This window comes from Drosophila guanche, unplaced genomic scaffold (genome assembly GCF_900245975.1).
Source record: "Drosophila guanche unplaced genomic scaffold, DGUA_6, whole genome shotgun sequence".
Taxonomy (NCBI): Eukaryota; Metazoa; Arthropoda; class Insecta; order Diptera; family Drosophilidae; genus Drosophila; species Drosophila guanche.
Window position 1 is genome coordinate 7,380,367 of NW_022995746.1, and position 22,621 is coordinate 7,402,987.

The following is a 22,621-nucleotide window of genomic DNA, read 5'->3' on the forward strand; positions in this document are numbered from 1 at the left end:
GGTTTTAGGTTCAGTCACTTCAGTGGTTCACAGTTGGTTCATTTGTTCCGTTGTTAGCTGTTCAGTGGTTCTGTTCCGCGAACTAGTGCGCGAACAACTGAACCAGTGAGTGAGTTTTTTCACTGAGCAACTGAACTTGTCCATTAAAGTGAACAAATTGACCCAACACCATTCTGGATGCTCCTCCCTCCACTTTAAATGTCAAAGAAAATTCTAACCATTTTTTTCTTCGAATTGTTGATTTTATTGTATTGTATGTTTGACTTCCAAGATTTTTGCAAGACACAAAACTTATCTCTGACTATGCTGAAAGTTCATGTTAATAATGACTAATGCATTTTGGCTTAGTTGCTACAACTAAAACTAGTGCTGCGGCGTGGTTATGCTATGTACATGCAACTTATAAGCTAACTTACATTATTTTTGTGCGTACGTTTCTAGTTTGAAGATCTTTTGAAAGTGTTCGCAATGCGCGCGCGAAAAAATTACAAAACTCTAAACAAAAGACTTAAAAGACAAACTTAGGCGTACGCTTAAGGCTGGGCTAGAGGGGTCTTTGCTTAATGTAATCCTAGTTAAAGATAGTTAGATGTATTCTGTATGCTTTGGTTTAATTCCAGCATATCTGAAGTATGACTAATGCGCAGGGGAGTGGCCAGTGGGGGACACAGCATTCAAAGGCCAGTTAGCACTTTGCCAGCCAACTGCTGCCCGAAGCTGTACGGACAGGGCGGTTGCTTGGGGTTGCTTTACTCATAAATTTAAATACACAGTATTTACGTAAGTCGAGTAAATGTTTAGAACTAAGCAATGATAGGGGTATTCACTATCTACACTGCCACAATCTTGCTGGGGTCCACTTTGACACGCAGAAACACGGTATTGTCCTTGATAAAAGGCCGACTGTGCAGCAGTTCGTGTGAGATGAAGCGGGGAAAGCCAAAGCCCAGCTGATCGGGCTCATTGGAGGGTCGCTGAAAGTTCTCCCAGGTCGGGTCGGGCACAAAGGATTCGGCAACGCCGCCCTGGCCGCTCTGGGAGCCCTGCTCGAACAGCGTGAACGTGATGGAGTGGGAGAAGGGCCACTTGAGCAGCGCATCGTACTCGCCGGGCAGCACCTTGATGTACACGGAGACGTGTGTGTTCTCGCCGGGGCCGTTGCCATTGAGGAACATGGAGGCCTGCAGCTTGTAGCCGTACTGGGAGGTGTAGAAGGGTGGCGAGACCAGCTCGAGGCCATCCTTGCCGCGTGCCTCTGTCATCTTGGCAGACCAATCGGTGATCTTCCACAGCAGCGTGCCCGTGTAGTTGATGGACAGCTTGGACACTGCCGATTTGAGCATTTGAATCTGCTGGCCCTGACGCGAGCTGAGCGCCACCATCAGCGAGAGATGAGCCGCGGCATTGCTCTCCAGGTGCGCCTCCAGCATCTGGCGTGGGCCCTTGAAGCGGCAGCCAGCCTCCTTGAAGCTGCAGGACACCGCCAGCGATTGGCACTCATCGCGCAGATGCGCCTCCAGCTCTCCGCGTGCAATTGGACCCGCATCGCAGCGCTGCGGGCAGGCCAGTGGCGCCCTCGGGCATTGGGCTGCATGCAGGGGCAGCGTATCTGCCGAGAACTCCCGCTGGCAGTGGGCACAGCGACGCAGACGCTTGGCACAGTCCTTGGACTTGTGCAGGGTCATGCGTCCGCGTAGGATCCGCTGACCGCACTTGGCCTCACAGTAGACCGGCTCCTGGCCGCAGCTGCCATTGTGCTCCTCCAGCCCAGCGCCCGAGAACTCGCTCTGGCAGAACTCGCAGCGTGTGCGCCTCATGGTGCAGGTGTACTGCAGATGATCGGTCATCATGACGCGTGGTATCTGAGCGCCACACTTGTTCGGGCACTGTGTGGCATCGTGCTTGCAGGCATTCAAATGTCCCTTGAGCTTGCGCAGCTCATCGGACCACTTGCAGCCCTGTTTGTGATGGATACAGAAGACCAGGGAACCCATAATATGCTTGGGATCGGGACCGGGATAGATCTGTAAATATAACAAAAGACAATTCGGAAATTAGTTAATGTAAAGTAAGTGTAATAAGTGGAACTCGCACTTTGCTCTTCAATTTTCCTAATTCCTGCCAAAAACCCATTTGCAAGCAACGCCTTATGCTGAGTGCAAAAGTTGTGGGGTAACTGTTGTGTTTTGTGCGTTTACTCCCTCCATTTATAGGTGCATTACAGTTACACGAGAAGCAGCACTCGAGGATGCACTCCCTCCCCCGCTTATCTCTCTTTCGATCAACCGAAGCCCAACATTGATTTTACGGCAGCTACCTGCTATGCACCTTTTTTTTCTTGTCTCTCTCTCTTTGCTGCGCTCTCTTTGCTGCGCTCTCTCTTTCGCGGGGCGGGCAGCGTCAAACATTTTACACATGAGCGATCGTGTTCTTAGGCACACCTAGACAGACACTTCCTGTTCTGCCTTACTCCCTCCCTTTGCTCCTTCTCCACCGCTTCATATAATCATCATTTTTCGGGCACTCTTGGGACTGGGACTGGGACTCCTCTTTGCATCGCTTGACTGCCTTTTGCCTATAAGAACTGCAATCGCTTTGCCCCCACTCTTTTTCTCTTTTTCTCTGCTTTGCTCTTTGCTTCATTTTTCTGTTAATTGCAGTTGGGTTGCCGGGGAGGGGGAGGAGGAATGGGACCACCGAGTGGCCTGGTGCTGCGACTCTTCACATCCGGGCAGATTAAAATAATAAATTGCGTTGTTGTGCGAAAATATTTATGAGTTGCATGCCACATGCCAGTCCGCCTGGATTCCTAATCTAATTACAACGCCCCCATTCTGCTCTACGAAACCATTCATCCATCGACATGTGCATGGGATGAGGGTTTTTCACATCTAATGTTTGGATAAACATTAATATTTGTATGCGATGAGCAGACGACAAAATCCAATTCGGGCAGAGCAACAGTCTTACAGTAGGCGCCCCCTAATGGCTCCGTGCAGCTCCTAACCGAGCGTCGCGACATTTCCGGTTGACTCTTTTAATTGACCTTATCTACAGTTGTTGGAGCGCCCAAGCCCAGACCCAAGCCAGAGCGTGGCTTGACTTTTTGATAAATGAACATGTCGCTGCATCTGCCCCCGGCATGGGCATGGGATTGGGCATGGGTTACGGTCGGGGCATGAGTCTGAGAGACAACTTGTAGAAGCGACATTAAAACGAAGATATAATAAGCAATTAACACATGAGCAGGGAGCAGAGAGCGGGCAGCAGAGTGCAGGCAGAGGAGAGCAGACAGCAGCCAGCAAGCAGTGCAGACCGAAGAGAGACACAGAGAGAATTTACAGTTCAGATCGGATCCCAACCCATGTGCGTGAATCATTGTAGAAATATAATACTCGTACTCGTATTTCTATGGAACTGCCTTTTGCTGGTAATTTCATTTAATGTGAAAACGAGTTTTTTGTTTGTTTCTGTTTTATGTCAACTCTTTTTTTGAAACCATTAAGGCGCTGAACTGTAGCATCGAATGTGAACTCTGCAGAGTCGGGCCATGGACCAATTATCTGTTCATTTGAAGTTTAATTTTGAAGCTTGAAGCTCATTCAGCCACCCACAGCTTGGGGCATGGAGGAAGTAGCTGCCACTCAACTGCAGCTATACCATAAACAAATTGCTCATGTTTACACAAAAATTCACGTTGCTTGTCGATGTTTTAATGAAGAACATGAAGCCCCGCAGCATAGCCATAACGGAGGCACAAAGAGAGAGGCAGAGAGAGAGAGAGAGAGAGTCAGAGATCAAAAGATGTTTCGTTGTCTCCTTCAACGGTTTGTCAACGAATCTTCCGAATGTTTACAGGGAAACCAAACAATTATAAAGCAGATGAAGAGTAGAGTTTTTTTTTAGAGGCAATTACCAGCAGCCCCTCTGCTCTGTCGAGGTTAATTTACTTTGACTTCCACAGCCACAGCAGCGGAGGCTGCTTCATTATATAATTATTATGTGACTTGAGGCAGACTTTTGCTTTTTTTTAAATGTGCCAAAAAAAAAAAAAAACACATAATATTTCCTATAATTATCAAGCATTATTCAACCTCCCATAGAGTCATTCCGTTTGATTGGTTCTTTTCTAGGCAAATCCAATTGAAATTCCACACGAAAGCGTGGCCAAATTTTCAAACAAAACGAAAAAGGAAACGCAGACAGACAGCAACTCCAAATAAAATCAAATCAAATGAAAGTGGAAACACAAAAGAGAAGAGAAAAAAGAGTGAGGAGCATCATTATCTATGGACAACGGCAGCCGCAGCAGCAGCAGCAGCAGCAGCAGCAGTTGTTGGATTCTGTTTTTATTTTTATGGGGGAGTCTCCTGGAGTGGCAAACACTCCACTTGGGTGCTGCAGATCATACAAATTAATTTAGAAATAAGCAGGAAAGCAGGAATTTTATAATTTTAGACATCGAATGAATTCGATTCCGTGTAAGACATGTGCTTCAATCTCGCGCTCTCTTGGCATGGGTCTCCAGTCCACAAATTGTTACCATAAAGTTCAAGGCGCTCGTAGACGCAGAAGTTTGTTTTTATTTTTAAGGCTTTTATGACCCAGGGGAGATTGGGTTGTTTCCAAATTACAACCCATCCCATGACAAGTGATGTTGTTTATGCTTCTGTTGAAAGTTTCGTTTCCCCAAAGGGAACATTTTTTGGTCATGTTTCTTGTTTTTTTATTAATAGACGAATTGATCTTGGAATGCACTTTGATCGAAGGGAAAGGGTGAGCTAAAAATTACTAAAATTATTGGTAGATTTTCTAGAAATTGGGGACTTATTGTAATGAAATCTTAGTCATAAACATAAACAGAATGGAAATAAATTGAACTGTAGGTACAGCATCCATAAATAATGATAAATGAATGTTTTGCTTGGAAAATATTATTTGATTTCTTTAATATTTAAACCTTTAAGCAACAAATTAGACCCTAAACTGATTGCATTCAGTAGAATTAATGAATGTTTTATGAAGAATGATCTATTCTCTTTTGGAGCTAACACAATTTGTCAGTCGCTAACCTGAAAGATCATCAATGCAATCAACATCTGTGGGGGAATTGGGAACTTCGCACCTCTCCCGACTCCCGACTCCCCTCTGTGCCAACTTCCGTTGCGTCTGTTAGCACACAAAAATTTCCTAACCGACATTCATTTGTGTTTGTGTGTGTGTCCCCGCTGACAATAGGGCAATGTACCGCAGCGGCGGGAGGGGGAGAATCTTGGCATGGGTCGCTGTTGTACCCCACACCGCTGCATGCGGCTGGCATGCTTTTTATTTGGTACGTGAGCATTGGAATTAGCTTTTGTTAACGTTTTTTTATTTGGTTTTTCTGTGTTTGCTTAAAAAATTCTCAAAGTTCATAAGCTCTATCTATGAAAACTGTGCTAAATGTCGCTGGTACTCTTATTTACACGCAGCTGGAGCTCTCTAATCAGATCGTTTCGGGCTGTGTTTGTCTAAGGCCAAAACTTCCCACGACACCACCGGAGCTTGCGGTCGATCTGGCTGGCTGCTGCCTGCTGATGCTATCGAGTGACCCAATAAAATGCATCGATACCTCCTCCGTTGCAGCAAAAGTGCAGCGTTTGGCGAATTACCATGCGAAGCGAGAGACAAAGAGAGCGCAAAACAGCTGATGCGCAGTTTTTGTATAATTCACAAAGCAAAAAAACTCCGCTTGTACGAGTGTGTATGTAATTTCAGCAGCAACCAACATCATTCAATGGCTGCTAAATGCGAGCCAGACAGCTGCAAAAAAACGAAAACATAACATGGCCAAATGCCCACAAACTGGTTTCACCTGAGACGACGACGCAGCCGCAGTAGCAGCAGCAGCAGCTGATTTCTAAACAAGTAGACGACAACAATGCTAACTGCACCTCTCTCGCGCTGTCGCGAGCTCTCGCTCTCCTCTGCACCTGCCTTTGCTTGCTTATGGAAGGCAGCAGCAGCAGCAGCCATGGAGGTGGTGTGTGTTTATGTGTATGTGTGTATGCTGCTACCCTAACACAGAGAGAGCGTAATCTGATTTAGCATGCGCTTTGTTATTGAATGATGAAACTTTGACTACTGTACGAGATCGTGGATTAATAACACACATTGAATACTGCTGTTAATCATAGAGAAGAGCTTCTGCTGCTCCTGATCTTTCCTATTAATCACCGCTCATTGATTTTTGCTTTCTAGGTTTATGACTACGATTCCTCCCTCTGATGCGTTCTGGCACTGTTGCCCGACTTCAGACTTCAGACTTTTGCAGGCAGGTGAATATTTGTGCAGTGCTGTCATTATTTTGGTTTTACGTTGCCTCCAGCAGCTGCTGCTGTTGTTGCTGCTGTTTTGGTGTCTGTTAAATGCGGGTCTGACCTTTTTTCCGCTGTTGCTGTTGTTGTTGGCCTGAATAAGCAGCTGCTGTCTGGCTGGGACTGCTGGTACAGGAAACGACAGTTAGCCACACTGGCTGGGGTCGTCATACTCTCTGCTCGAAAATACTTGCCTTGCCAGCATTAGCAATAATTCTTGCAAGGTCTCTCTCCGCCCGTTCGGCAAAAAGAAATGTGTAAAGTCAGCAAGAGTCTCCAGAGTGAATTGTGTCATTATCAATGGCATGCTAATCGAATGCTAATCGAAAGCGAAATGTAAAGCGTTCTAGCCTGAGCTCTGGCATCCGCTGAAAGTGTGGGAAAACCAACAGGATCTGATCTGTCTCTGTGCAGATTGTGGGAAATAACTACAGACGGAAGCGCTGCTCTTGGATTGGAATGCCAAACGGGAATGTGGATGCCATTGTGGTTCCCATGTGGAACTAGATTGGAGGCAGCAAAGGCAGCAAAGGCAGCGCTAGAGCAGCGGCAGCCGCCCCCGTCAGCAATGTTTAACTGGTTTAGTTTACCTTTGGCCAAGGATGTCTTGCAAAGCCGTTGGGCAACTTTTCCAGATGCTAACCCAATCCACAGTCCACCGTCCGCATCGTTAGTCTAAAACGCCGCTGCAGGCCAAATACTTGTACAAACCAAAAAACAAGAAACTTGTTTCGCTTTTCGCAAATGGCAAATATGCGGCTACTCTCTGACTTACATAAGCGCCTGCTGTCGCGCTGCCGCTCTGCCACTTATCTTTTCTATCTTTTGTTTTTGTCTAACGGTTTGCAGACCCCCCGTCTATGGGCTTTTCAACTTTGCCATTTGCCGCGGATGCGTCGCAGGCGCCACTGTTGTTGTTTGCTGTTGCTCACGATTTTCCACATTTCCACACACACCACGAATGAAAAGTGTGGCGCTCTGTCCTGCTTTGTGGGTGCGGCTGGGACTTCCAATGAATGCAATTGACCAGAGAGAATGTCCAAGGCGGATGCCAAAGGAATGCCAATGAACTACACTACTTATGGGAGTTCTGATTGCTATCGAGAGTAGCAAGAGAATCTGTTGAAATGTAACCAAAAATCTTTTACGTTTCTCAAACTCCAATCAAATAATTTCTAGGTATTCCCATGCCCATCCATTAGTTTATTTATGCTACTCCATGGCCCTCTCTCTCGCTCTCTCTCTCTCGTAAACCTTTACTCAGATGAGTCGGGGGTCTGTCCCTTCGCTACCATATGGAACCCCCGAGTAATTGTCAGGCCACGTTGTGCACATGTGTTGTGTCGCTCTCTGTCTGAGTTTTGTCCCTGCTGCACATCCCATATATGATTTGGTACCACATCATTCCCTTTTAGGCCTGTTCAAGCGTGTCTACATCCTGTTTGTTTTTCGGATTTTTTATTTCAATTTCTTGTGCTTCGAGTTTTATGTCTATTTTTCCCCCGGCCATGCATGCGTTTTGTCAGGCAGTTGCTCTGCCCGCGGCCTCTGTTAGTGTCTCTGTTATGGACTCTGTTCGCTCCTCTGTTCGGCCCCTTTGAGTCCACTGTTATTTGTGTGCTGTGCAAATTGCTCTCAACTTGGCCATGAAACAGTGGGGACTCTTTGTAATTGCATGCTCTCAGATCGATGTGTGTGTGGAGTGGGCACGAAAACTGTTTGATATTCGATAGTTGAAATATTGTAAATAAAAACCCGCTTATCTGGTGTGGAAATCCGCTTGCTATCAGTTTGCTGCTTTCCCAGTTGGTCTACATACCATGCCGCTGGCTATTTGCTTTACGAAACTGATGAAACTGATTGATTGATAATGCTGGTAAGTGGTAAGTGCACGGGCTAAGCCCTGTCCCGGCATATGGCCCTCAATTGGGTCAATGAGCTTTATCAGGCATGGAATGCAACGGTTCCGATAGGGAACTTTGCATGGAGCTTTAAGGGGGAATCGTTGTTCCTGCTGTTTGCACAGCTGCGGCATGCCCAAAGACAGGATGTACCCCCAGCGATATATTTTATTTCACTTTTATTTGCTCAACTTACAATCTGTTCCAGTTCCGTTATGGGCATATTGTTGTTATTGCTGTTGCCATTGCTTCCTGGCGTCGGAGAGCTGTGTGAATTTGCCGACGAGGAGTGCGACGAGGACACTGTCGACGAGGAGGACCTCGAGGTGGCACAATGATTGTGCGTCTTGTTGCGCGGCGGCGTTGGCGGCGGCACTGGGCTGGCCAATGTGGAGCAATCCTTGGAATTGCGGTTCGGCGAAAGGCGCGAGGGAAAGCTCAGCGTCTTGGTCCACTGGGCCAGGCTGCGTACCATTTTGGCTGCTCTTCACTTGGCTTGAAACTAATCCAAAAGTGTTTCAATTGGCAAGTTCAACTTATTTGCTTTAGGTGTTCAACGTTTGTTTCACTGGGAGGGACACTGTTTGATCGTTAGTTTGTTTTTTTGTCTGGTTTTTCATTCACTGTTTGTAACTGTTTCAAAACCTGGCGAAATTCGCACGGCGCACGCGCATCGTTTTGTCTAGATACTCTCTATCTTCAGATACTTTGCTGACCGAAAAAACGAACCGTTTGCGCTGCCTGTTTGAAAGCAACTGAAATGACGCAGTCGCGTCTGGCAGGCGGTCTGCCTGGCCTGCTAGCGACTCCACACACACACACACTCACACGCAGATGCTTTGCTTACACATACGCCACAGCACTATCTCCGGGGGTTGTGCAAGCGAGACAACTGTCGTTGGTTGTCTCTGGCATTGCACTTTAGAGCGAGATGGCGCATACTGCATGCTTACAGCGGGGGAGAGTTTCAGAGAGTAACAGACGCAGAGAGAGCGATAAATGACAAAGAGAGAGAGAGAGACTGGTACTGGTACTGGGACTGGTGGTGGGGGAAATGCCCGACATAATGAAATATGCTTGCTGTTTGTATGAAAGCGGAATTTCGCAATAAAATAAATTAAGTTCAGCATGCAATATTAATAAATAGTAATACCAGGCTCCGTTAACATTAATAAATAAAAACGCATAACAATATGCACAATATATTAAATATTATATTATTAAAGGGGAACTTAAGGACTGTGTAAACCTTAATCATTAAATGTTTTATCATTAACAGTATGAATATTGCATATAGAAATAGAAACAGAAGTAGGGAGATTTCAAGTTACAATTGGTACCTTAAGACTTGGGGTACAAAAAACTTACTTTTAGTTTTAAACCCGTTTCAAAGTGTAAATTTGTACACCACATGTTCCTCATATTACAACGAAATTTTAACGATTCCAATTCCTAAATGAATTCCTCAATTTTAAAGTCTGTTTCCAGCAGATTTCCTAATTTTGGAATACATTTTAAGTCGATTTTCGCCTGCGTCACATGCGCTTTGACAATTAGCAATTTATTCCATCCTGTTCGCTGGAACCCAGTCATTTCCAGTCAATTTGGCAACAGGACACACAGGACTGCGGATATAGTAATTGCTATATTTACCCAATAGCCATAGTCGAACACCCCAAACGGTGCTCTAATGATGCCAACAATGCATTGGCGGTGCAATTAACCAAAGGGCCGCAACATCTGCTGGCCTGCTGGCCAGGAGTGTCGACGGAGGGAGGGGCTCTCTCGGGATGTCGTTTGGCCGGGCAATTACAGACTCGAACGCACTTCCGTTTGGCCGCATACCAGAGAGACCCACGCAAAACCCATACAAACACATGGACCAGCCCACAGATGCACACGGACACAACACATGGACACACACAGTCAGCACAAAAAAAACCGGCAACAACGGCCTTGCCAAGGTTGACTGAGCATGTTGGCCGCAGTCTTGTTGCCGAAAAAAAAAAGAAGTCATAAAAGCAAGAAAAGTTGCTGCTGCTTCTTTTGGGCCAAGTAAGAGCAGCGAGAGAGTGACAGCAGAGAGACTCTGTCTCGCTCCCTCTCTTTCTCTCTCTGTGTTCGTTTCTCTCTGTTAATGGCACGAAAGCCGCTTAGAAGCTCAGCACAGCCCAACATTCCGGAATGAGTTCATTTACAGCTTGTGCTTCTGCTTTGGCGACGAAAGTTTCACCAGGAATGACCGATCAGAGCTTTCCCAAAGCTTCCCCTTCCCCTCTCACATTATAACTGTTATTCTTCTCGTTTCGTGTTAATTTCATTTTTCTGTTAACCGCCAAAACACAATTCTCTAGCATCTTGCGGGCACATGTCGGCCATGACGGATGCAGATGCTCTGCTTCTCTCTCTCTCTCTCTCTGTGTCGTTTTCCCCTGGCCAATAAGTTGTCCTTTGGCTGTAACACATTTCTGCCAGATCCTCCTTCTTTTGTTCTCTGCCCTGGCAAATGATTCGCAGCAGCTGCAGTCGAACAATGACGCTTATTGACAGTTTTTCCAAAAGATGTCGCACAAAAGAGGATCCCTCTCCAGGTCTCTCGGGGCAACAAGGATCCTGCCATGGTTCATGTTGTGTGTGTTTGGAAATATGCCAGATCAGATGCTGTGTGCAGATATCCGGACTTGCATTTCATGTATCCAATGTACCAGATTTTTGATTCCTTTATCTAGAATTTTGTTAACTATGCAAATATTTGTTGTAGGATTTTGGGTTTAAGGATTAAACGCTTGAGAGGTTCGCTTTGATGTGCCTAGAAATTCCCATTATTTGCATATAAATTTGCGCTTTGGAAAGACCTTGCAATAATCAGCAACAACTCTCTGATAAAAGCGAAATATTCCCATACAAAACTGAACTATTTCCCATCCCAAACACACACTTCCCAGATAAATTTCGAAGCTGTTATGAATCTCCATTAACATTCACGTCCGTTGTCTTAGGGCAGCCACCAATCAAACAAAAATTTGCCTAATTAATAGCTCAAGATCAGAGAAAAGACGGCCCGGCGCTGATGTAATTTTTGTATATGAAATTAAATTTCGTTGGCCTTCCTCCGATGCTGAAAAAGGAAGGCGTGCGCCTGACCATTAATCTTGCATAAACATTCAACATTTGTATAAGAAATCATAACAAGCTGCAGACCAAATATTTGTGGCCATATCCACTGATAAGTCTACCGTTTGGGTTGCCGCTTATCAAGCGGCTGTGGAAGTTGAGGCTGAAGACCCACAATCAGGCTGTCAGAGCAGTCAGGCCGTCAGTCAGGAAGTGAGATGGAGGGGAGATGTGTCTCTAATGGTTCATTGATTTGCATTTAGGTGGGGGATTCGGGCATCTCTTCTCATTCCACTTGGGTGTGACCGAAGCGAAGCTTATCTGAGTGGGGATTCTTTTCAGATGAAAACACTTTTTCGTTTTCGTTTTCGTTTTCTTATCTAAATTCCCGAAAATTCAGTTGTTGCTGCTGTTGCTGCTTCAGCACATAACAAGACCTTTTGTTTATAAGCAAACAGTTTTTTGTTTTGTTTTCCAAATCAACACCTCGGGTATCAATTACCCACCGAGAGAGTGAGAGAGAGGCACAGATGGACACCGAGAGAGCGGCACAGATCAACATGAATCACCACTCGACTTGCCGGACTTCGCTCTCTTTCGTTCCTTCTGGTCTCCTCTCTCTCGCTCGCGCTGTGTGTGCGTTTCCCAGCCAAGACCGAGATCCGCTTAGAGTTCGCTTTATCTACAGTAATTAAAGTGTGACCGACCCTCCGGAGACTGCTGTTCGTAAATGTAAATCGTCTGTGCTATTTATTTATGATCTTTTATGATTTCCAGGCTCAGGGAACAATAAACAGCCTGGGCAACCGCACACGCCGCTCTCGCTCGCTCCCTCTCCTCCCGTTTTAGTCGCAGTTCGCATTCTTTCAGGTCTCTGCTCTCTCTCCTTCGCCTTCTCCTCGCATTAGTTGCGGATGGTTAGCAGTGCAAAAAAAAATCAGGTGATGTACTTCCCAGAACGAGGGCGGCCCTAGGCCCAAGAATGCATCGACTGATAAAGTAGCAAAAGATTTATGGAAGAAGAAAGGCAAACAATTGTAATTATATTTGCCAAGGCAGGGCTGTAAATGCAGATTGAGGCACTGATTGGCTGCTATAAAATCCCTTAAGATAAGAGAAAATATCCCTTACAAATTCCTTACTCTGGCAAACAAAGATGAGACAGCAAAAGTAAAGAGAATTGCCAAACTTTAAGCATAACTTGCTCAAGTTCCGCTGCAATTTATTAACCAAACAATAATTAAGAAAGTTATAAGGGTTTTCCTATTATTTCCTGCACCTTTCACCCAAGTAGAACAATAAATTTCAACTAATTTCAGAACACGAAGCTGATATCATTAGCAGCCAAGTGTCTCATTAGAAGGTAAGGATCTTGGGCTACCACGTGGCCCAGAAACGAGCGCAGACACCTGCCACACACAACTCCATTAGAACTAGCGCCTGGCATGCATCGCTGGGGTTCCATGCATGTAAATATTATAGCAGACTCACACACAAAATATTTCTGCTGTTTGCTCTGGAAAATTATGCAACGGAAACAGGTGCAGCAGCGGCGGCGGGCGACTGGCAGCCAAGTGACAGCCATTAAAGTAGCAAACGGGCGGGCAAATGTTTCTTGGCCAGAAATTCTTGTTGCCGCTTACTAATCAGCCATGACTCACTAGAGACTTCATGTGGCACGAATGACTATTACAGAATGTTACACATTTATTACCCCGAGAGCGCCAAACAGCCTGGGATCCGCGTCGCTGCAATGGAAACCAATTCAGTTTAATCAAAGTTCAGACACGTCCGCCACGGTCGCCGCCAGAGAGTGTGGGAAAATTTCCAAGCAGCGAATTTTCCTTGCGCAGAAAAACAATTTTCACTTCAAAGTCGTTTCGCTATTTTGGCTTTTTGCTTTTGTGTGTTTGTGTTCCGCTCGTTTTGCAACACTTTCACCTGCTGATTTGGCACATCAAAATGGTCTGATAAACACTAGACCGAAGACAATGACATCAGTCAGCCCCACAGCCGTAGAGTTTTTGTTTATTTAAATCTTCAGAAATATCATTAATGTTGCCTAGAGATTCTGCCCACAGTAGACACTCCACTGTTTCCCCTTGTGTGTTTGCTTTTTGCCATTTGAATTCACTTTCTGCGTTGAGCTTTGGCGCTCGACTCGGTTTTGATTGAGTTGTGTCATGCAACGTTGATTTAATTATGATCAGAGGCATCCACCATTGTGGGGACTAATGAGCAAATGCTGTGAATTTTGTTGTCTCTGTTTTTGGGCTAAACGAAGCAGTGAAAGAGAAGTCACAAAAGAAAGTTGTCAGCGAGCACTTAAGATGATGCCAAAATTCATTCCCTAAATGACCACCTGCCATGCCACATGCCACATGCCACACAGGATTTGCCCAGAATGTGTGCAAAACATCGGGCACCGTCCAGGACTTTCCCCTGCCCAACCCGCTGTGCGCAGATAAAGTCAAGTGGCGACGACAAACTAATTTCCAGCTAAAAAGCTGCTAATGGGCAGAGAGAAAATCCCAGGGAAACAGAGTGGAAAGAGAGAGAGATAATTCCCTCTACAGTTCATTCACCAAAAGAATTCTGTGCTGGAGATACAGATTCAGGTAGATTTCTAACATTTTTTGTGACTGCTTTATTTCCGCTGTATACGATTATGATAAAATGGAAGAGAAGAAGATGCAGAGACAGATAGAGATAGAGAGAAAGAGAGTGAGAGAGAAAGAGAGCTGAAGCTACAGCTAAAAGCTGCGCCAGAAGTTTGTTCAACATTTTTGTTCGCGTCTCTCATTTGGAATGCATTTTTCGCATATAAATTAAACAATAAAGTTTATACAAATCATCAGCTGTGGGCTGGCAAAACGAAACATTATTTAAATGCCGCACATTGCTGGCTTTGTTTTGTTGTTGTTCTCTTTTAGGCTGTGAGATTCATTCAGCGATCAGCTGACAAAGCGTGGGATCCGGGCCCGCGCCGTGCGGCCTTTTAATTGTTTTGTGGAGTTACCGCATGGAAAATGTCTCAAAGTGGACAGCGAGAGTGCGTGCTGTAAGCCAGGCTAGTAATTTTTATTGACAATTGTGCCGAAAAGAAAATGAAAGAAAATAAAAGAGTCGAAAACTAAAAACTTCTCGTGCGAGGCATGCTAATGAGGGCCGCGACTGTAGGGCCTATAAAACATAAAAACGCATAAAGCAAAAGCACAGACCAAAAACAAAAACAAAAACAAATTCACAAGAGCCCAGCTGCTGTCTCTCTTCAGCTCTTCTTTCCCATCTTCTCTGCTCCTCCTCCTTCTGGGGCTTGGTCATTCCGTGTCACGTTATTTGAGCTGTGAATTTGCGGCTCTTGGGGTTTGGCTGCTTATTATTGTCAAAATACGAGTATATGGTATATTCCACGCTAGAGGAGCTGCTCACGTTTCTTTTTAATTTTTTTATAATGCCACTAATTTATTGTACGTGCTGCACTACAAAGCACACAAACACACGATCTACCCAGAGGCTCCACAGACGCCCCACCCAATCCCCTTCTAAGCGACCCATTTAGGTGTTTTTAATAATAACATGAACAGATCAACATATCGTGGGAGAGCGGGAGAGAGGCAGAGATGGAGAGCGGCAGAGAAGGAGAGAGGCGTGTAGGGCACATTGTAACTGTTTGCATTTCAATGAGGTCGCGGTCGGTACCCTAGGAACGGTTTCAGGCCCCTCCAGAAATGACTGAAGTTCGTTTCGGGCTGCCTTGGCATGTCTATTGGGAAACATAAACTTTTATAGAATGTGACATTTATTTGTAGTAATTTAGTGAGTGGGAAAAGTTGTGGGAAGGTTGGGAAATGTGTCAAAAAAGGTAGCAAAATAGAAAAGAGCTGAACTAATCTGCTAAATGTTAATGTGATGTTAATGTTAGATGCCCAATCAGTTCCATTTCGTCAAAAGATTCGCAAAGAAAGCAAACATGTGAGGCCAACAGAGAGAGAGAGCAACAGAGGCAGGGTTAACAGCGCCAATAACAGAACCAATAACAGCAAGTGTGACTAGAAGCGGCAGTGCCCTAACTAGAGTCTGTACTGTTAACAGAACCAAAGGCAGAAGAAATTACAGCAAGAGAGCGAGAGACTAGAAGCGGTCGTCGCACAAAGAGAGCAGTTAACGGAACAGCCAAAGTCTCTCCCACGATAAATAAAACGTTTGGTCCTGGATTAATAGATTTTAGATGCACGAAAAACATTTGGCCACATATGCAGCATCTAAATTTCGCTTTAAAAATATCAAAAGCACAAAATTAAAAACGCTTGAAGCAGGTTCAACCACCCCCTTTGTGGATTCATGCAAAGTAAATGTAATTTATGAGTTCCATTTTGGGCTACGAGACAAACAAGTGCTCCGATTGGAGTTAGGGTTATCTATCGGTTCCCAGCTCAGAGTCTCACACAGTAGTTTCTGAATCTATGGCGGTGTCTTGTCAAATATTTGAGTGCAGCCAATCAATCCAAGATTCCCATTTCGGTGGCAGGGCGAATGAACCGCAACGGCGGCCCCATAAAACCCAAGAGGCGTAGAAAAATAAAATACATATTTGATTACTGATTAGGCTCGCTGCAATAAAATGCAAACAAATATCAGTGTAGAGGGGAAGAGCAATGTTTGAGTTGAGTGCACTCACTTGCACTTTCCTTGCCCACAGTCTTCGATTAGCCGATAGAGAGAGAGAGAGAGAGAGAGAGAGAGCGAAGCTGTAGCTGAACTTGCGCTCGGGGTGGGTTCAGCCCAAGGTGAATTAGCTTGGAAGGTGACGTTTTCACGCGCCATCCCTTTCTAGCGCATGTCGCTCTGTGGTGACTAAGTGGTTGCTGCTCACCACAGCGGGGAACGCTACCTTAGAGTAAATTCGCCTTGGGCTTAGCCCACTGCTAACTAATTGCAACATGAAACCAACTCAACTGTCAATGATCGAAGATGCTGATCGGTCGTCTGCCTGCCACACGCTGCAAAATGTGCGCCAACTGCAGCTCCAACTGCCTCTCCGCTGCGGTTGCAGCCTCAAAATGAAATCGAATCAAAGCTCACACACTCATACAAAATGCATTCGAGCGTGCCAAACAGCTCACATTTACATTTATGTAGATCTTTCTGTATTGTAGTATGCAACGTTATTGAGCTGGTGGAAGGTGATGAGCTTCTACGGGGCACGCGCTTGTTCCGGTATCGTTATCAGTCGGGAGATGGGGGGGGTTAAGGGAAGGATCCGCTGCTCTATCCGCTCGTCTATATACATAAAGTTATTAAAATTCGCGTGCGATGAACAAGTCGGTTTATGAAACAATAGTGAAAAGAAACAGACAGAACAGAGACAAAACTCCTAGCTTCCAGACCTTTATTTTGTGGCGCAAGATGGAAATGCGGCCACGAATGCCCTCCCTTCCATGATCGCTATAATCCGATAAAGTTATACGGCGATCCCAAAAAAAAAGGTCTATGCCGCAATACCTCTGCCTACGTTCCCTACACGACGCATGACCCCCTCAAGTTAAGCGCACTTAGCAGGAGTTCATATTAACGCTTATAGCTAAATTTATTCAACATCGCAAAACACTTCCAAAAGTATCGATTTTACACTAGATTTTGAAACAACTTATGTCGATTTACCCAAAAAAAAGGAAATTAATATAAAGTAGGAAAGAAAATTATAAAAATATATCAAAGAAAAAGTAAATGTATGTATGAATATAATAGGTGAAATGTAACATTAAATTAAGATACGATTATTGAATATGGAATATAAATGAATGGGACTAAATATAATAATGAAAAGCATATGTTCAAAAAAAAAGAAAAGAAGGAAAACAAAAAAATAATTTTTTTTTGTTGGCTAGTGTACTTTTCGTTTTAGTTTCTCCATGTACGCAACTGCATGGAATGCATGGCGTGCACAAATTACAATAGCAGCAAAAGCAACAAAGCTCTGGCGCTAGTGCATAAACTTTTATGCGCTGGTCGGTTCGTCTAGCGGGAAGAACGCACCAAAAGGGAACAAAAAAAAATTTGATCTTTTATCACTCACAGTTTGGTATGCATGTATGTATGCTTACAGTACTCCCTCGCTGAAAGGCCTTTCGCTGGGGTTTTGAAGAAGCTGTGGAATATATTAATTATGGTTCCCTGTTGGCTTTGGCCGACTGCACGTTATAGTTCAATATTTTTTTTTTTCTTTTACAAACTTCTTTTTTCCTTTCTTTCTTCTTTCACTAATGTCACATAATTAAGGGGGAATTAAAGGTCGTTAAATCAAATAGAATATAATAATAGAAAAGNAACACATCCAAAAGTATCGATTTTACACTAGATTTCGAAACAACTTATGTCAATTTACCCAAATAAAAAAAAGGAAAATAATATAAAGTAGGAAAGAAAATTATAAAAATATATCAAAGAAAAAGTAAATGTATGTATGAATATAATAGGTGAAATGTAACATTAAATTAAGATACGATTATTGAATATGGAATATAAATGAATGGGACTAAATATAATAATGAAAAGCATATGTTCAAAAAAAAAGAAAAGAAGGAAAACAAAAAAATAATTTTTTTTTGTTGGCTAGTGTACTTTTCGTTTTAGTTTCTCCATGTACGCAACTGCATGGAATGCATGGCGTGCACAAATTACAATAGCAGCAAAAGCAACAAAGCTCTGGCGCTAGTGCATAAACTTTTATGCGCTGGTCGGTTCGTCTAGCGGGAAGAACGCACCAAAAGGGAACAAAAAAAAATTTGATCTTTTATCACTCACAGTTTGGTATGCATGTATGTATGCTTACAGTACTCCCTCGCTGAAAGGCCTTTCGCTGGGGTTTTGAAGAAGCTGTGGAATATATTAATTATGGTTCCCTGTTGGCTTTGGCCGACTGCACGTTATAGTTCAATATTTTTTTTTTCTCTTACAAACTTCTTTTTCCTTTCTTTCTTCTTTCACTAATGTCACATAATTAAGGGGGAATTAAAGGTCGTTAAATCAAATAGAATATAATAATAGAAAAGAGTATTAGCATTAACAAAATTTAAATTTAATTAATTATTAAAATAAAAGACAGTGCTTTAGGCTTTGATTGCAGCCTAAGATATAATGGTGGCCCTCTTAGCGGTACGACACTGTCGGCTGTGGCGCCTGCGCAGAGGTTACTGCAAGGTTACGTCATGGTCATTGTGAAGTTACATCATGGCTATGGTGTTACATAGGTTCTGGAGCCGGGCTTCCACCGGTCTCCCAAGAAAAATTCCCCACCCCTCAGCGTATTGCCAACAAAACGTCAATGCGCTGCTGCTCTGGCTGAGTGTGGGGGGAAAGCGTAGCGAAGCCCTGTGGGGGGGGAAGGAATACAGCCAAGAGCTATTATAAGAACCTTTGTTCGGGTCTCTCCCACATTGGACCTACCAATCTTTCCGGGATTTCCGTGGATAATTATATTTCTCTTCTGTCGTGGATGGCGTGGATTGAACGCCAGTCCAAAAAGTTTGGGATTGCGTGGATAGCACGCTCGCCCAAAAACGTTGGGATGGCTCTAGGCCAGGTGAAATTTAAATTCACTGATATTTATATTCACTGCACGGCGTTCGGTTTTTAACTTTTTACTTTTTCACACACACGTGGTGGGTCGAAAAATTAACTCACTATCGGACGGGTCACGAACCGATCAGAATTTTAGATAGACGAAAAGAAGAATTTTTCTGGGGGCTCGTCCCGTTTAAATGCGATCGGAAGTGCTAAAACCGTGTTCTAAAAGCTTATGTTGACAGCTGTCATCAACGAAAGCTTCACCCAATCAGCTGATTTAACAGCTAAGCTTTGCTGAGCTAAGCTTTGATTCTGTCAGCATAATTTATCTAACTTTATCGCATGCGATAATATCATTCGCTGCTTGTAATTATTTTGTGTTCAGCTGCAACTCCCAGCGCCACTACAGTATCTATGAGCAAGCAGCGTGCGTATCTGCCAGATACATTTACAGCTTGCGGTCTTCGAAGTGCGGCAACAGATGTCCGCCACAAGTGCTCTCAATGGGCTCATCGATGTGGGACTAGATAAGCCAAAAAACGATTCATTTAAGTGCAGATAAAGCTGATTTTAGTGGCGCGGAGAAGGAGCTAATTTATGTTACATTTTGGCTCAGTTCTAAGATCCATTCTCCATTATTCCATTACTTTCAATTAATGTTCCCCCAGCGGGCACACCTATCAAGAAGGACCTCGCCCTGGCAGATGTTTTGCAGCTCCAGCGGACAGACAGACAGACTGAAACCTGTGCGGCAGCTCCTGCCTCAAAACCCGCATCGAAGGCAGTCGAAGTGCGCGCCAAATCGAGGCGGATGATGCCTGTAATAACAAGGAAAAAGGACACCAAACCCATAAATGCGATGCCCGATGCGACGATCCCTTTTGAGACCAGTTCGACAGATGTTTTTCCATTTTTCCATTTTTCCATTTGGGTTTGGCATTCCGAAGCAGGTCATTGCCGCTGCCCTGCACAAAAGGATGCCAAGCGGTGCGTTGGTCCTGCGGCAGCATCTCAGCAAATAGGAAAAAGGAAAGCAAAGGTATGCGTGTGTATCTCAAAGATACATCAATCGGCAGCTGCCACACTTGAGATAGAGAGAGAGCGCGTCTTGGCTCGGATTACATGCCACGCCACAGATACATGACAGAGGCACAGATACACTCCACACGGTAGGCACTGCTAAGGGGGGGGGGCCTTGCCAACAGATTTGTATTATGAAAAGTAAATCAACTTGGAACGCCTGGAAATGTGAGCCACTTTTCCACGGGGTAACTCAAACTTGGGAACTTCTTTCTTCATTACTTTTCCCTGCCTCTGCCATTTGTTTTTCCCTTTGATTAATTGGCTTGAAATGTTTGCTGTGCTAGCCATTCTGGGGGTTGTTTGCCGATCGGAGCCACATCCCCGATCTGCATATCATAATTACAATGACAATTGGCCTGGGCTTAGCTGTGGCTCATCTCTTACCTCCTCGTAGGTATTCTCCCTGGAACTCGACTGGGTGCTGCTGGCAATCGAACGACGAAACATTTCGCTGTGAAGAAAGGTGAAACATAATATTAGAATGCATCATTTGGCATGGGAAATGATATTTTATTTGATGTTTATCTAGTCGGAAAATGTTTTTGTTTTTGTAACAAAGAAAAGGCAGCTGCAAAAATGCTTTAGAGATCGTTTTTGCAGTTCATTGAACTGCAGCAGAGCGACAGTGGAGTCATTTTTGACTACAAAAAAAAAATAGATTGTAGTTTGAAATCTGTAAAACACTTTCTCGTACTTAGAATCTACATTTTGTACGCATAAATATTTTTCATTTAATTTTAATGCAATAGACCGCGATTTGCTGACTTGTGCGAGCTTTTATAATTTGTACAGGGTATCAACAGTGCGTATATTTATCAAAAACTATGAATTAAATAGAAAATTTAACGAGCTTTTGCAGGATTTTCGATTTGTGTCAATTGATTGTACATAACCGAAGATATAGCTACCGAAAGTGCAAATTTTCAACCTTTCAAAGAGTTTCAAAGTTTCTTCGAGTTTTGAAATTCAATAAAATTAATTTAAAATTGTAAAAAAACGTTTTTTTTTTGTACAAAACGATATGCTTTTTAGACATTAGTGCTTTAGTGGCATTAATTCTCTACAAAACAAGCTGCAAGTCAAACAAATTCTCCAAAGAATATTAGAGCCACGCATTATTTAGCAAATAAAACTCTCAGCAACTTCGCTGATTAACGCCTTCAAAAATGAGCCGTCGGCCAGGCAAAACTAAGCCCAGACCCACGTTGCAGCATAATTGATGAAACACACAAACGGGAAGAACACTTTGGGGCAGCAGAAACTCGCAAACTTGTTTCCAAATCGAATTGAATCTTTACCTCAAGCGTTGGCAGGTGGTGCCTGTGGGCGTTGTGTTGACAGTGAGATTGGTCCTTGAGTCGCCCAGATGGGCGATCGAATTGCATAATGTGCTGTGCCTGTTGTTGTTGTTTATATTACTATTATTTGTGTGTCTATGTGTATTGTGGTTTGATTTGCCATTGTTGCGCTTGGTCGTGTGACCAGCAGCGGCTGCTGCTGGCATTGTGGCAGCCGCTGGGGCGGGCATCTCGCAGCTTCGACTGGTCCAAATATGGCGGCAGGCAACAGCGACAAGCAAACTCTAAGGCAGCCGTTTGTTAGTGTTATCTAAACTCGTCATTTATTTATGTTTAAGTTCGCTGCAGCCCACACGTTGAGCGCGTCGCGGCACACGAACGACTCTCCCAATTTGGAGTTGCCTCAGAAAATACTTTTCTGTTTGGTTTTTGTTTTATTTGTTTGCATTGACTAAATGTTTTGCTAATTTTTGTGCTGCTCAAAGCTCAAGCGCTGTTCCCGCGGGGCACTAATCAACTCGTTTCCCAACCGAAAAACCAGAGCCACAAATGCGACACCATTTAAGGCTCTCCTCTCCGTGGATCATTTTGAATTGTGACGCGAATTTGTAGTCTCAAGTTTGGAGCACGAACTCTGTGGCAGGTGCACGCTGCATGCGGCGTGACTTTGAGTGACTTCTTGCTGCGCCGATAACTAAAACAAAACTGATTTATGCCTGTCACAAGGCGCAGTCGGAGTCGGAGTCGAAGTCGGAGCTCAAGCTGCACCTCCCTGGGCCAACGTTGCCGAAGACTGGACGACAATTAGTTCTACTTGTCGTCACACGTCGTAAGCTGCAGGAAGCCAGTCCCAGCCCCAACCAGAAATGGCAGCAACTTGCAACTACTGCCTCTGCTGCACTTTCATCTTGGTTCCCTCTTGGTTCCCTCTTGTGCGGTTGTGCAATGCACACGACAAAAAGCGATCAGATGTCCTTCTACGGATGTCTCTCCCTCTTCCTCTCTCCCTGTCTTTGGTCTGGCGTCGCTTAATGATCTCAACTGCACTGCAAGTGCTGTAAATGTTGCATAGAGTTGTGGCAGCCGCCACATGTCGAGGATGTGCCTTGACACTGCCACGATTGGATCTTTGATTTCGGGTTTTTGTGCGTTTCTTTGCTGTTTACATTTTGCGTACTTTTGAAGCACATTCTGGCAGATATTTCTGTAGGAATATTTGGCAGAATTTATGCCTCAACTTGTAGAGATCTTCCAGCTGGCGTTGCGCTGCGCATCACTGGAAGCATCAGCGATCGCAGCG

The 22,621-nt window shown here is 44.3% G+C and overlaps 1 protein-coding gene across 2 annotated transcripts; it reads right to left on the reverse strand.

The window, feature by feature from the left end:
- Positions 1-220: 220 nt before the first annotated feature.
- On the reverse strand, positions 221-21,566 carry LOC117581737 (TNF receptor-associated factor 4). Of its 2 annotated transcripts, XM_034269118.1 has the most exons (3): positions 21,322-21,566; positions 20,408-20,474; positions 221-2,024 (listed from the first exon to the last, which is right to left on the reverse strand). In XM_034269118.1, exons 1-3 carry the CDS (start codon positions 21,549-21,551, stop codon positions 831-833), a joined length of 1,491 nt encoding a protein of 496 aa, XP_034125009.1. In that variant the 5' UTR covers positions 21,552-21,566; the 3' UTR covers positions 221-830. The 2 variants fall into 2 exon arrangements, with proteins under 2 accessions (XP_034125009.1, XP_034125010.1); XM_034269119.1 differs by lacking the exons at positions 20,408-20,474; positions 21,322-21,566 and adding an exon at positions 8,454-9,019.
- Positions 21,567-22,621: the final 1,055 nt, after the last annotated feature.

What these genes read in the sequence shown, in the direction of transcription:
- LOC117581737 (XM_034269118.1), bottom strand. Translation starts at nt 21,551, where the DNA reads ATGCCCGCCCCAGCGGCTGCCACAATGCCAGCAGCAGCCGCTGCTGGT. An exon ending in ACCACCTGCCAACGCTTGAG is followed by an intron (nt 20,475 to 21,321) that starts GTAAAGATTCAA and finishes CTTTCTTCACAG; the next exon opens with CGAAATGTTTCGTCGTTCGA. An exon ending in GGGAGAATACCTACGAGGAG is followed by an intron (nt 2,025 to 20,407) that starts GTAAGAGATGAG and finishes TTATATTTACAG; the next exon opens with ATCTATCCCGGTCCCGATCC.